This window comes from Conger conger, chromosome 10 (assembly GCF_963514075.1).
Source record: "Conger conger chromosome 10, fConCon1.1, whole genome shotgun sequence".
NCBI lineage: Eukaryota > Metazoa > Chordata > Actinopteri > Anguilliformes > Congridae > Conger > Conger conger.
Window position 1 is genome coordinate 38,931,725 of NC_083769.1, and position 14,033 is coordinate 38,945,757.

The 14,033-nt window shown below is 47.1% G+C and overlaps 1 protein-coding gene across 1 annotated transcript in view; it reads right to left on the reverse strand.

Annotated features, from left to right (window-relative positions):
- Positions 1–306: 306 nt before the first annotated feature.
- The window catches only part of dennd2c (DENN/MADD domain containing 2C), a 24,544-nt gene continuing 10,817 nt past the window's right edge, over positions 307–14,033 (reverse strand). The window contains exons 5-19 of the mRNA XM_061258241.1: positions 13,924–14,033; positions 10,820–10,913; positions 10,665–10,709; positions 9,810–10,006; positions 8,969–9,078; positions 8,515–8,584; positions 7,209–7,286; positions 6,692–6,832; positions 5,888–6,036; positions 5,220–5,397; positions 3,888–3,929; positions 3,652–3,760; positions 2,769–3,011; positions 2,246–2,332; positions 307–2,112 (exon numbers count right to left, since the gene is read on the reverse strand). The exon at positions 13,924–14,033 is cut by the window's right edge and continues 31 nt beyond it. Coding sequence (XP_061114225.1) covers positions 2,081–2,112; positions 2,246–2,332; positions 2,769–3,011; positions 3,652–3,760; positions 3,888–3,929; positions 5,220–5,397; positions 5,888–6,036; positions 6,692–6,832; positions 7,209–7,286; positions 8,515–8,584; positions 8,969–9,078; positions 9,810–10,006; positions 10,665–10,709; positions 10,820–10,913; positions 13,924–14,033 — 1,685 coding nt within the window. The 3' untranslated portion in view covers positions 307–2,080. The remainder of the gene's footprint in view (positions 2,113–2,245; positions 2,333–2,768; positions 3,012–3,651; positions 3,761–3,887; positions 3,930–5,219; positions 5,398–5,887; positions 6,037–6,691; positions 6,833–7,208; positions 7,287–8,514; positions 8,585–8,968; positions 9,079–9,809; positions 10,007–10,664; positions 10,710–10,819; positions 10,914–13,923) is intronic.

Consider the following 14,033-nt stretch of genomic DNA (forward strand, 5'->3'; position numbering starts at 1 on the left):
ACATTTGCCAACTGAACAATTTTAAATGTACAATATTGTAGCCTACTTGTAAATTAAATTGCTTAGTTCAAATATCTTCCCAAGATGGGAAGTGGTTGGGGAATTGGACAATTATAAAATGTTTTCTGCATTGAATGAAAGAATGGAAACAGGGAGGAGTAGAAGAGAATCCTGCTCCAAATAAACTGTCAGAAAGTCTGAACCCTGGGGCCATGATGGGATTATCTTCATCTTTCTTAACAATCCGGAAAACTGTCCTCGTTGAAACGTCATGTGCCTGCCAATGAGTGAACATCCAGCTCAGGGTTTGTACAAAAAGTGTTTATTTTCAGAAGGGTAATTTATGCTTCATAAAAAAGTATAAAAACCTGTACAGATAAAAAAACTGAAAAAGAAAAAAAAAAACCTTCAATAGCACTGATAGCCCCCTATGGTTTCCATTAAAGTAAACAAAAAAAAAAAACAAGTTAACAGGATATAGATGACTGTTATACACCAAGGCAATACCAATCTGCTCCAAATACATTTCTCCAGGTGTGTTTATGCTCGAAAAACCAGTTAATCAGCAGTTGCGAGATGCCATTTCAAAAATTTGACACTCTTTTTGGCTTTAGTCTTTTAGGCTTTTTGGCTTTATTGGCTTGGTTTAAACTGTAAGCCTTAATACTCCAATGGGAAATATTTTTCCAATCGAATCTTTCTGGGCAACTGCCAAACAATCATTTTGAAAATAACCAGATGAGATTCATGCATTTGGAGAAGCCAAGTTTCTTATTTTTGTTATGAAACAATGACAAAAGTCTATCAGCGGAGTGATGAAAAAACTAGCTGAAGGCAGAAAAATCTTATCTGTTATCAGACAAGTCGTGTGGCCAGATGTCACTACGTATTGGATTAAGGGCCACATGAGGATGTAGTCCAAAGTGGAATGATCTAAATGGAATTATATCTGGAAAATACCAGACTCGGTGATTATTTGCTGTTCAGATTTCAAGGAAATGACCAGTGAAAAAGATTTAAGGAAACAATCAGATATGTATTGGATACATAACAAAATTCTGCTTTGGGTCAATTAAAACTGCCTGTATAAACAGGCAGTTTTAATAAGGTGTATAGTTTTCACAGATCATTTAAAATTTCACAAGATTGCAGTTCAAACATATTTTCATTCAACAGAGTAATCGGTTTATGCCATGGGGCAGTTGCAAAAGTAAGGTAAGTAAAGTAAGTAAAAGTAAAGCTGAAGTATAAAGTCAGACATAGCACTGTAGTTGCTATATCTGACTGTTTGTATCTCCCTTATACTCTTAAGGTAACCCTGTAATATAGTCACAACACATCCTGCTAAAGACAGTAATCCCAAGTAAACATTAAACAGCATCTGCAAAAGTCATAAAGAGATGCACAATTGATGACTGGGTAAAATTCACAAGACAATCACCAAAAGCATGTCCATATAGTGACATAACCAGTCCTACAGACCCCCAAATTTTCTTTAAAAAGAAACTGTAAACAGTTTGTAAAAAATAAAATAAAAACTAATGTGTTAGTGACATAAAATATAAATTAGTTGTATAAATTACAGCAAAGGATTTTTAATTCTGAAATGTTTTTGTACATGCAGCTTTTCAGCAGACCCATCACAAGTAAATAGCACATGCGCCCCTCAATCTTCCACCATACTCTTCCACTGTAGTATTCCACTATACTCTTCCAATTTGAACCAAACTGCATGTGCCGTTTGCAGTCCTGAAGCTCACTCAATTCCAGTTTTCCTCCGATTGCAGTAACTCTCTGGGCTGAAGGTGCAGCTGGTCTTTCAGCATAACGTCGAGGTCAGACCCGATGCCCTCCCTGTTTGACTCAGTCCACACTTCAGCGGGCAGAGGCCCCAGTGGGTCCCTGTCCTGTCCTGTCCCGTCCCGTCCTGTCCCTGGACCCCTTGCCCCTGTGGGTCCCTGACCCCTTGGCCCCTCACAGTCCCCCTGCAGTGGGCCAGGATCTGCCGGACGCTCCACTCAGCGCACCGAGTGGCGGAATCGCGTCTGTCCCGTGACAGAGAATGTGCCGGGACAAAGCTTCACTTCTTCTGCAGGAACTTCATCTTGGTTCCTGGAAGAAGAGAAAACACTAATGTAGTTTTGAGCGCCACTAATTTGTTAGAGGAATAGTTTCCAGTTCGAGGAATACAGGAAGTTACATTCGCCTGATTTACCCATTCAAAATCAATATGATGTCTGCTCACCTAATCCTTTCAGGAACTTGTTGACTCCACTTGGCTCGGGCTCCGGGTTCGAGACCAGATACTCTGCAGCCCTGACTTCAAATAGCCCTGCACGAGGGTGAAACAGGTCATCCTTGCTGTGCAGGCTCTAATTTATGATGAGCAGACCAACATTAATCAAGTCTGGAGACAGGGCACTCTTATGCAAAACCTCATTCATAATACATGACCATGGTAATGGGAACCTGCAGATTCTGTGATTGTGGGTGACAGAATTTCTCGTTATTCTTTGAGGCCATTTCTCCCCACTGGGGAGTTTTTTGCCTCATGTACTGTATTTGCCATGGCATTGTGTTTGCCATTGTCCTTCTGTTACTCTGTAAAGTGCCTTCTGTAAAAAGGGCTATACAAATAAAATTTCATTGAAATTGAACTGATGCAAAATGCACATTTCTCCAAATTATTTTGGGACACTACTGTCCACTCACAAACGGAACAGGTGCATCTCTTAGTCTCTCTACGCCCCACGCAGCCCCTCTCTCACCCTTCACCCCCCCTTTCCGCAGCTCCCTGCCCTGGATGAAGCCGGCGAACATCTGCGTGTCCATGAAGAGCTGCAGGAGCTGGCGAGCTCCGCGGGACGGGTGTGATTTTCGGAAAGCCTCCCGCTGGAACTCCCGCGTCCCGCCAGCCCCCTCTGCCATGTGCAGCGAGTAGTGTCCCACCAGCTCCACGAAGAAGCGCACAAACGCCTCCGACACCAGGCGGCTCAGGCTCGAGTCGCCCCCTGCAGGAGCGGAGGGGAAAGGACGTGAGGACTGGGCACAGGTGAAAACACATTCACAGTTGAAAGTGTTAGACAGACCTGGGGGAGCGTACGACAGAGGAAGCTCAACGTGCCCACTTACCCAGGGTTTCTTTGCGAAACCTGGCTTCACAAAACCAAACAACCACATTCGGTTTCACAAAGGTGGTTATCAACCAGCTAGGTGAAGACAGGCTTTGTTAACCAAGTGCCATGTGCATTCCTATAAAAGAATTAGCCTATAGCAGTGCAGGATGGACAGTAGGCTAATTGAGCAGCATATTTCACACCTGAGGAAAGACTAGCATGGATACATATAATGGACGGATATAAAGACCATAAAACACTCATAGGTGATTGGCAAAAAGTAACACTGATTCCACCCACAAAGCCAAGCGTTGGCAAAAATAGCTAATAGTGTAAATTGATTAATTAAAACCTTGGGGCAATACACATTGTAGAGCTCCTAAAACTACACCTTATCAAACGCAGAAAAGTATTTGAATCCAAAACAAATCCCATTTGAACCCAGGTCTGATTACAGAAGTTGTAAGATTACATGCAAGTTTATTCACAGAAACACAGGCTGTCTCTGGCCTTCTCCTGCATCAGCTGCACCTACCTCCTGTATTCCCCCCTTCCTCTTGACACATTAGCACCTCCCTCTGGTCCAGAATCTGATGCAGCGCGGCCTGGAGCTTTCTGGGTAAAATGCAGTCCTCATCACCAAGCTGGACGACAGGGAACGAACGCAAATCAAGATCTTCACACGAACCAAAGCAACTCTGTCCGATCTCGCTCTCTCAGCCATACGAAAAATATTACAGCTCACTCTAATACTGCACCTCTCTTACATACCTGTCTGACAAACTTGTCTGCACACAGATCCACAATCAGCACCTGGAAAACAAGACACAAATAAGTGTCTGAATAAATAAGCATACAGGCCGTGCAAGCTGAGTTGGGTCTCGGCATCAGAGAGGAAAGTACAGTGTGGCAAACGGCCAGACATTTTTCAGACTTCGAATTTCCCTCATCCAATAATGCAAACAATTCCTCGCAGCAATATTACATTGTTCTGCCAGATATTAATTATATCAAATAGATGGATGATGGTGACGGTTTGCATTCTTATTGAAATACTATACAGGAAAACTGTTCTGCCAGATATCTCAAACAGACTGCGGTTACTATTTGCATTTTTATGGTGACTGAAACTATTTTAAAAATGCAAATCTGCTGTAGTATGATGACACAGTGAAACTGCTCACTATTGAACTGATTATGATGTATGGATGCTGATATGTCATGATATGACAGAGGCTTGACGGTTGTGGCTGAGTGGTTCATTGTGAAATGTGGCTGCCTGCTAACTGTTCAGTAAAGGATATGGCCACAGACACCATCACAAAGTGTGTTTAAATTCACCAGTAATCTGTATGTTGCTACTTGTGTTTACAGTGGTATCTGTACCATGCATAGTTTGATGAGTTTTCTAATAGTGAAGTTATATTCTGTTATGCGTTTTCAGAACTGAGCAGTGTTTGCTTTCCTAGGTAATGTGCGATTTCTCAAAACCTTTTTTTAGGTTCTCGGGGTGCTTTCTTGCTGAGCTGGACATTAGAAACATTGTGCTGTGAATGTTTGTATTATCGACTGCAGGCTGAAAACATGCCTTTTCTGATGCTTTTTGGGCAACTTTACTCTTTGATTAATGTGATCAAAGAAAGCACTTCTAATTAAAGGAATGTTTTTCCTGAAATGACACGATTTAATGTGGTCCACACATACTATTTTGGACATCCGTTTTGCTGCAGCTTACATTAAATTGGCAATCCTTCATTTTTTCATATAAAAAATGAGATACCCTTTCATTCTGGCATTTTTTTGTAACAATATCAATTCAATGTGCTTGCCTTCTGAAATTTCTCCTCTAATATGCTAATATTTTCCACTGGTGGTGTTGGGCGCAACAATCCCACAAAGTATCCAAATATGATGACGCAAGCAGGAACATGTTGAATGCAGAAGAGCAAGCATCGAAAAACCAAAAAGCAAATTAGTTCTGATAACTCGCCAAATCCACCAAAACTGAAAAATGTTGACGTTTTTAATCCAATCCACACAAGCCGTCTTTCCGGGAAAGCAGGAATGGGAGTGATCCCAGCACCGCGCGTTGCGGTGACTCACCTCCTCTATGGGCAGCTCCAGCACCTCGGGCAGGGACGGGGACAGCGCCCCCATCAGGAAGGGGGTGGGAGAGCAGCTGATGTCCAGCATGCTGGCGGGGAGCACGGGCACGAAGGTGTGCTGCCAGATGAAGGGGTAGAGCAGCGCCAGGGCAGCGTGGGCACAGCGTGACAGGGTGCTGAGGAGAGGGGTAAAACACCAACACTATCACTTTACACACACACCCAAACACTATCCCTATATACACACCCACTGTCAATATACACACCAACACTATCAGTATACACCCACACACTATCAATACAATACAAACACTGTCAGTATACTGTACACACACTATCATTATACACCCACACATACTAGCAATATGGGCGACATTGGCTCAACATGGCAGCCAGTCGCCATTGGTGTGTGAGTGTGTATGAATGGGTGACTGAGAAGCATCAATTGCACAGCACTTTGGATAATGGTGCTATATAAATGACAGCCATTTACCATTTATATACACACAAACACTGTCAGTATACACACACACACACACACACACACACAACCAATATACACACAAACACTGTCAGTATGCGCACACACACTATCCGTATACACCAAAACACGATCTCTACATACAGAAGCAGTAATGTAATGTAATGTGGTATAGTCTGACTCACCTGAGCTTGTCTGCGATGAAGATGACCCTGCGCTCCAGCAGCAGTGAGGCGAACACCTGCAGCAGCCGCTCCACACTCAGACACAGCAGCAGGCTGTCGAAGTCCACGTGCTCCAGCCGCGAGTCCACCGGCCGGCACAGAGTCAGCACCTGGGGGAGAGAGAGAGGGGTCAGCACCTGGGGGAGAGAGAGGGGTCAGGACCACCTGGGGGAGAGAGAGGGGCCAGGACCTGGGGGAGAGAGAGGGGCCAGGGCCTGAGGGAGAGAGAGGGGCCAGGACCTGGGGGAGAGAGAGGGGTCAGGACCTGGGGGAGAGAGAGGGGTCAGGACCTGGGGGAGAGAGAGGGGTCAGGGCCTGGGGGAGAGAGGGTTCAGGACTTGAGGGGGAGAGAGGGGTCAGGACCTGAGGGAGAGAGAGGGGTCAGGACCTGAGGGAGAGAGAGGGGGCAGGGCCTGAGGGAGAGAGAGGGGTCAGGACCTGAGGGAGAGAGAGGGGGCAGGGCCTGAGGGAGAGAGAGGGGTCAGGACCTGGGGGAGAGAGAGGGGTCAGGACCTGGGGGAGAGAGAGGGGCCAGGACCTGGGGGAGAGAGAGGGGCCAGGACCTGGGGGAGAGAGAGGGGCCAGGGCCTGAGGGAGAGAGAGGGGCCAGGACCTGGGGGAGAGAGAGGGGTCAGGACCTGGGGGAGAGAGAGGGGTCAGGGCCTGGGGGAGAGAGAGGAGTCAGGACCTGGGGGAGAGAGAGGGGCCAGGCGCAGCATGTGCCCAGCAGGGAGGAGGTCGATCGGGACAGGGCCCGGCTCTCACCTCATTCCCGGAGCCGGGCAGGAAGCTCTTCACGGTGATGGTGCGTCCAGGGGCTGGGAACGGGGCCTCCATGACGCTGCGCATGAAGGGGTGCACCAGTGCCGGGGAGATCTCCCTCCTCCTCTCCACCTCCTCCAAAATCTCACCACACACAGACACAGAACAGCTAAACACACACTGTCTATGTCATACACGTGCCATCCTAACACACACTGTCTATTTCAAACACACACCAGCTTAACACACACTGTTCATTTCACGAACACACACCAGCTTAACACACAGTGTGTGTCACACGCAGGCCAGCTTAACACACAGTGTGTGTCACACGCAGGCCAGCTTAACACACACCGTCTATGGACTGTTCAAAATTGAATTTAGTCTAAGACTAGGCTGAGACCGTGTCTGTGACAATGGCCCTGTATTGAGTCTAGGACTAGGACTAACTCTGAACACACACTGACCATCTTAATACATCTCAGGTCCCCACTAAGCAGGCTCACAGACGGACTCTTACCTTGGCAAATAGGTTGAAGCAGCCTAGTCTGCTGACAATACAGTGAACTTCCGGAAGCCTCTTCCCCCTGCCACTGGGCTGGCATGCAGACACACACATTATTGGCATTTGGCAGACGCTCTTATCCCACGTACAGTTGATTAGACTAAGCAGGAGACAATCCTCCCCTGGAGCAATGCAGGGTTAAGGGCTTGCTCAAGGACCCAGCGGCTGTGCGGATCTTATAGTCGCTACACCGGGATTAGAACCACCGACCTTGCGGGTGCCAGCCATGCACCTTAACCATGCTACAGACCACACACACAAACAGACAACAGCTGAGCCACAACATTACAGCACTGATGAATTCGGTTAGCTCTTAGGTTACGACACAGGAGAGATGGAACGGCGTTTTCGTTATGAAATTCTTCACGGTCCACACAATGTACCCAGTATCAGAGCAGTCTGTTCAACCAGATTAGCAGCCTGATCACTCTCCCCAACCCAAATATGAAAGGGAACACCTCGGACAACTACACAAGTCCTTGGACTGTGTGGGCTGTTCTGGTGTACACCACATCAGAAAGGATATCTCATGTCTTTTGAAAGGTATTTATATTATGAGTGCTCAGCATGACTGAAGGTGGGGTAGAAGGGGATTTTAATGCTCTGAGGCAAAAATAAAATAAAGAGGAATCTGAGATGATGGATTTAACGCAGTCATTCCCAAGGAAGCATCGGATGCTGAGGCTCCCCAACTTCCGGGAAAGCCGGAACATTTCGACTACCAGACGAAAGCCGAGATTTCCCTGTCAGGATTGGCGAGATCAAACACGATGCCAAATTATGTTCCAACATATGAGTGTGGTGTCCTTTAGAAGAGGCTTTAACACTAAACCTTTCGGCAATATCATCATGGTGGTTAGCTCTGCATGCAAAAACTTGCAGAGTGAAAATTCAGACCTTTGGTCAACCGACCACTCTGCACCACTGAATTGACGTCAACATCACTCATAACTGAGTTTATTTAAGTCCAGTTTGGAACTGGAGGAGGGAAGAAGAAGCATTTCCTCCTTTTGTTTTGTGGTGGCTCTGGGTTCCAAAATTGCTCCATCAGTTTGTTTCCTTATGCTGAAACTAGAAGTTAAGTAAACCAGAGGTTACTTTTCTCTTCCTCTCTCTCTCTCACTCTGTAACCTACAGTACTTAAAATTGCATTTAATCTTAAATCCAATTTATAGTTTTGAGTTGTGGCTTGATTCTGGAGGTTTAACGTTCGATTAACCCATCAACAGAATTTAAGTAAATTAGGATGACCCACACTCACCAGGATCTTCCGACAGTAACCAAACCAACGGCTGCCGTCCTCCCCCGTCAGGACAAAGGAGAAGGTTTCACTGGAGATGAACAGACAAGAGGCTCAGTTCAGAGAACAGAATACAGTCCAGGCAACTTTCCACCTGCAGCAGCTCTGCCCTGGAAGATGTACTGCTCAAATCTCATTTCAATTTTATACAATCTTTCAATGCTGTTTTAAAGGCCAAAATGCAAAAGTGACATTTTGACATTTCCGTCAACCTGGGCTACTTTGAAGAACTGCGGCAGACACACTTAGTTTAAGATATCTGCTTTCTGTATGGACATGCAACTGTGGATGTTCCTGACATCTCCTGGGTTTGACCCTTTCAAGTCAAGTGTTCTAGAACTCTGTAGCTTTTGGTTGCCCATAGTGATTGTGACATCAGCATTAGAATGTTCTGTGGAGAAGACCCCGGTCTGACCTGGTGAGGTCAGCTGACGGCCTCCAGTCCTGGGAGTCGGGGAAACAGAATTTGGGGATGGCCTTTAGGCGGTCCTCAGCCTCGCGTGTGTGCCGGGACGACTTCTCAAACTGTACCAGGAGAAAGACGCAAAGCCACAGCAATCTTAATACTGCCTTAGCCAAGCTACGCATGTTTATAACACTCACAATCCACACCACACTTGGGATAGCAAGGCCGGACTATTGAAATTTCCATTACCATTCTGTAAAAGTATAAAAAACAGGACTGTACGACCTTGCAAGCTATTTGATTTATTGAACAGCTGGCTAGTTGCGATTAGCTGGCCAACTTCCATCAGCATTTGAACTCTGCATATGCATTAAAATTATTTTCATTAATGCATCAATACTTCAATGCCAAGGTTTTATTTATTCATTTATTTTGTTTAATTATTAATATATCCTTCAGCTATTAAACATGCCAATTTATTTTAATGACATAAAAATTAAAAGTAAATGTTTCCTTAGTAATAAAAAGGTAACAACCATCGGCACTACAATACAAGTACAAGACGCCTTATGCATTTCCATTCATTCATGCAGAGCCTCAGTCATTCTGACAGCAAAACAGAAAACAGCAACATTTTAAAAGGATAAACATTGAAAAATAAAGTAATTCAAACAAAAACATCCCCTGGCTGACAAATTATAGTAGAGTTACAGCTTCTGATAGCAACACAAACTTCACTGTATTAAAACATACTGCACTTTGTTTCATCCATTTACCTTGTCACCTCCAAATGTAATATACACTCCTAGACATGCATTCTCAATATGAAGGCCCCCGCCCCGTCTTCTACCTTATTGGGGAACTGCTGTGTGATCTCCGGGGAGTACGTGTTTCCGGGGGAGCTCTTTCTCAGTGACACCACCACGAAGAGCTGGAAGAGCTGCTGCTGCTGCAGCTGGATCAGGTCCCTCTCCAGGGTGCGGTACCCCGGCTTCCTGCGCAGGGTGGACTGCACATAGACCGAGCGCCGGGCCGCACCTGGGGGCTCTGCAGCACCCACACACAGCGCAGGGCTTTGTGTCAGGAGCATTCAACGACACGTCAACACTGAGAGAGAGGGAGGGAGGGGGAGGGGGAGGGGGATGGGGGAGGGGGAGGGGGGGGGAGGGGGGGAGGGGGAGAGAGGGGGAGGACGAGAGAGGGGGGAGGGGGAGAGAGGGAGGATGAGAGAGAGGGGGAGGTGGGAGGGGGAGAGAGGGCGGATGAGAGAGAGGGGGAGGTGGGAGGGGGAGAGAGGGCGGATGAGAGAGAGGGGGAGGTGGGAGGGGGACAGAGGGCGGATGAGAGAGAGGGGGAGGTGGGAGGGGAGAGAGAGGGAGGATGAGAGAGAGGGGGAGGTGGGAGGGGAGAGAGGGAGGATGAGAGAGGGGGAGGTGGGAGGGGAGAGAGAGGGAGGATGAGAGAGAGGGGGAGGTGGGAGGGGAGAGAGAGGGAGGATGAGAGAGAGGGGGAGGTGGGAGGGGAGAGAGTGGGGGGAGAGGGGGAAGTTGGAGGGGGAGGGGGAGAGGGAAGGCAGGGGAGAGGGGAAAGTGGGAGGGGGAAAGAGAGGGAGGACTGGAGAGAGGGGGAGAGAGGGGAGACAGATGGGGATGGAAGGGAGAGAGAGAGGGGGATGGAAGAAAGAGAGGGGTGAGAGAGATCTGACCTTTACTGCTCTCCTCCGGGTCACTCTCAGTGCCACTGGTCTCCTCTAGCCATGAAAAAGAGGAGCGGGAGAGAGGGTGTCAGACCGGTCAGGCATAAAGCTCCACTCACACCTCGGTCAGTAGTTGTAAAATCCATGTCAGCCAGATTTCACACCTCGAGTAGATCCGTCCTGACCGCCTGCTTTTTGGGTCCGCAGCCTCTTCTTCCCCCGTTTGGCAGTGAAGATCTCCTGGATCCTGCTCACGTACTAAAATACAGCGCGCACACACACACACACATGGAATTAATTTAGCCACAGCAACTGTAATGTGACATCAACTGCAAATTAGACACACAAGTGCCCTGGAACATACAGAAAAACAAGGTTTAAAAAAAAGTGAATTTCCACCAAAGTGAAGGGTTTGCTATATGTGCACCAGCTATCAGAACTGGATTAAGATCTATCAATCCCAGTAAATGCTGAGGAAGGGCACAGTCTGGGCTCAGGGATGCAGTCCAGCTGGACACGTTTTCAGCTAGAGAGCGCGTTTTTATTTCCCTCAGGAACACTGGACTGAGTGCCGCCAGGATCCTGCGACAGCACCGCTCATCTGAGACGCCCTGAAGCGATGGGCTCCAGACGCGCTGGGGTGCCGGCCTCGTGTGTCTGTACGCACCCCGCCGGGCTCCAGGACCGGGCACAGGAAATGAGCCAGCAGCTGTGTGCTGGAGGGAGTCTTATCTCAGACAGGACACACACTCCCTCACTGTCCCAACGCTTCACACACCCGCGGAAACAGCCCCACGCTGCCTCCAGCCTGATAAAGCACCCTCGGCACACAACGCCAATCACACACGCCTCGCCAGAACCAGGCAAAGGCAACAGCAGTAAATGAAACTCCATATATAACAGCAACAATAAAATTTACATAGCATTTACATAGCAAATGGCGATTCAAATTAAATCATAAAAATTTAAAGAGGCAGAGTAATAGTACACCGATAGAATAGGCCATGGGGAGGTATGGTATCGTTATCTACAATGTAGTGAGATGTATCTCATAATTAATCATCTACAACCCAGTGAGTTGGACAGACCTCATAGTGAATCATCAACAATGTGGAAAATGTACCTCATAGTGAATCATCTACAGTGTAGTGAGTTGGACAGACCTCATCGTGAATAATCTACAATGTGGTGAGTTGGGCAGACCCCATAGTGAATCATCTACAATGTAGTGAGTTGGGCAGACCCCACAGTGAATCATCTACAATGTAGTGAGTGGGACAGACCTCATAGCGAATCATCTATAATGTTGTGAGTTGTACCTCATCGTGGATCATCAACAATGCAGTCAGTTGTACCTCATAGTGAGGAAGACACTATTCCAAAGCAAATAGAAAAGGGAGAGTTGCCACTGATTCCAAAGGCTTGAAAGGTTCATGCCCAAACACTTACAACGACATCTGTCCAAGATAAAATAAAACTAAGCTTTTCCTATTAGCAATACAATGGTGAAACCAAGGCATCGCTGCAACTTCATATTTTCAGCTGTCAATGAACATCCATGTACTCAATAACATAAAAAAAAGCACTTTAACACAAAGCACAGAACTGATATCCCACATCCCAGTCACGCTCATGAGAAAAGATGTTGGCATTATGGAAAAAAAAAAAACGAATGACAAGCTTTCCCCTCACACTCTTTATGACAGCAAACCAAAATAATTCACAGGGAAAATGGCACAGGGGAGAAGCCAATGCCCTGGAATCCACACTGGCAATGTCCAGGCTGTCAGGACCGATAAGGAGCATGGCTCCATCAGCCAGCGACGGGATCAGAAGAACGAACGTACAGGCAGAATTTCCTTTTCTCACCCCATACTAGCTGTCCTAACACTCCCTATACAGCCCAGTCACACCTCCACTCCACCCCGTCATGTGGGGACTGGGGATTCTCACCTCCAGAGGCCGTTTCCTCTCTCCACTGGGGCTACTCTCCGCCATCAGGTCCCCCTCTGAGGCCCTGCCAGGGCTACCCGTCCCCACCTCTGTCTGGATTCCCTCTTTCTCTGTCTCTCAGCCTCTTCCCCTTTCTGTCACTAACTGAGCATACCAGTCACATGGCCACCGTCCCCACAGCCCGGCGGTCACAAGACCTCACAACACTAGCATTACAGGAAAACACTCTCATACGCGCGCACACACACACATACACACACACACATACGCACACACACATAAGCACACACACACACACACATACACACACATACACACTCACACACTCACACACACAGACACACACACTCACACACAGACACACACACACACACACACACATAAGCACATACACACACACACACACGCATACAAACACGAGCGCATACAAACACACATATGCACACACACACACACACACACACACATACGCACACGAGCGCATACAAACACACATATGCACACACACACAAGCACATATACACACACAAGCGCATACAAACACACATATGCACACATACACACACACACACACACAAGCACATACAAACATACACATTCACACGTACAGAAGAATGCACACACACAGAAACAAACACAAGCAGACATATACAAACACGCCATGCAGGGCTGCAATTCCTACACTGATCACCAGAGATGGATATAAATACCCAAGAAATGACAGCTAATAATCGTTTCAAAATCCAACGTCCCGCAGTACAGAGCCAAAATCAGAAGTATTGTGTCACAGTCCCCATTTAAGTCTGAGGACACCTTCCAAAAATGGATTGTTTTCATTATTAATCAAGGGCAGATAAAATATTGATAAGAGTTATTTGATACATAATCAAGTGTTCTAGGTATTTATTGAAGGTCAAAATGTGTAAGTGCTTGGCACGCCTTGATTACTGCCTTCCCTCTGCTTACCATTGATTCCACCGGCTGCGCAACACCTCATCCTCCATTTTAACCCAGCACTGTCTCAACATTTCCCACAGATGATCTACTGATGACATCTGACATTTGATCTTTCCCCTCTTCTACTGCTCCCACAGATAATCGCTTGAGATCAGGGCTGGTGACTGCGGTGGGAACGCCATCCTACTGATCTCCCCCTTTTTGTCAATAATGAATTCTTGAATAAGAGATGAACAATGAAAGCAACCAGAACTCCACTGCATATATGGGTCTCCACTGTATATAAACACAAACACCCAAACGCGCCATTAGACCGCAGTGCCGTGTTCAGGGGCGGTTCGCCTCTCCCTGGGCCTACCTGGGGCACCCTGTGGGTCTTGTGTCCAGTATAGCAGCTCTTGGGTGATCGCGCAGTCTTGGAGGGGGCCTTCTTCTCTGGGCCCGGCTCACTCTCCAGCCTCTCAGAAG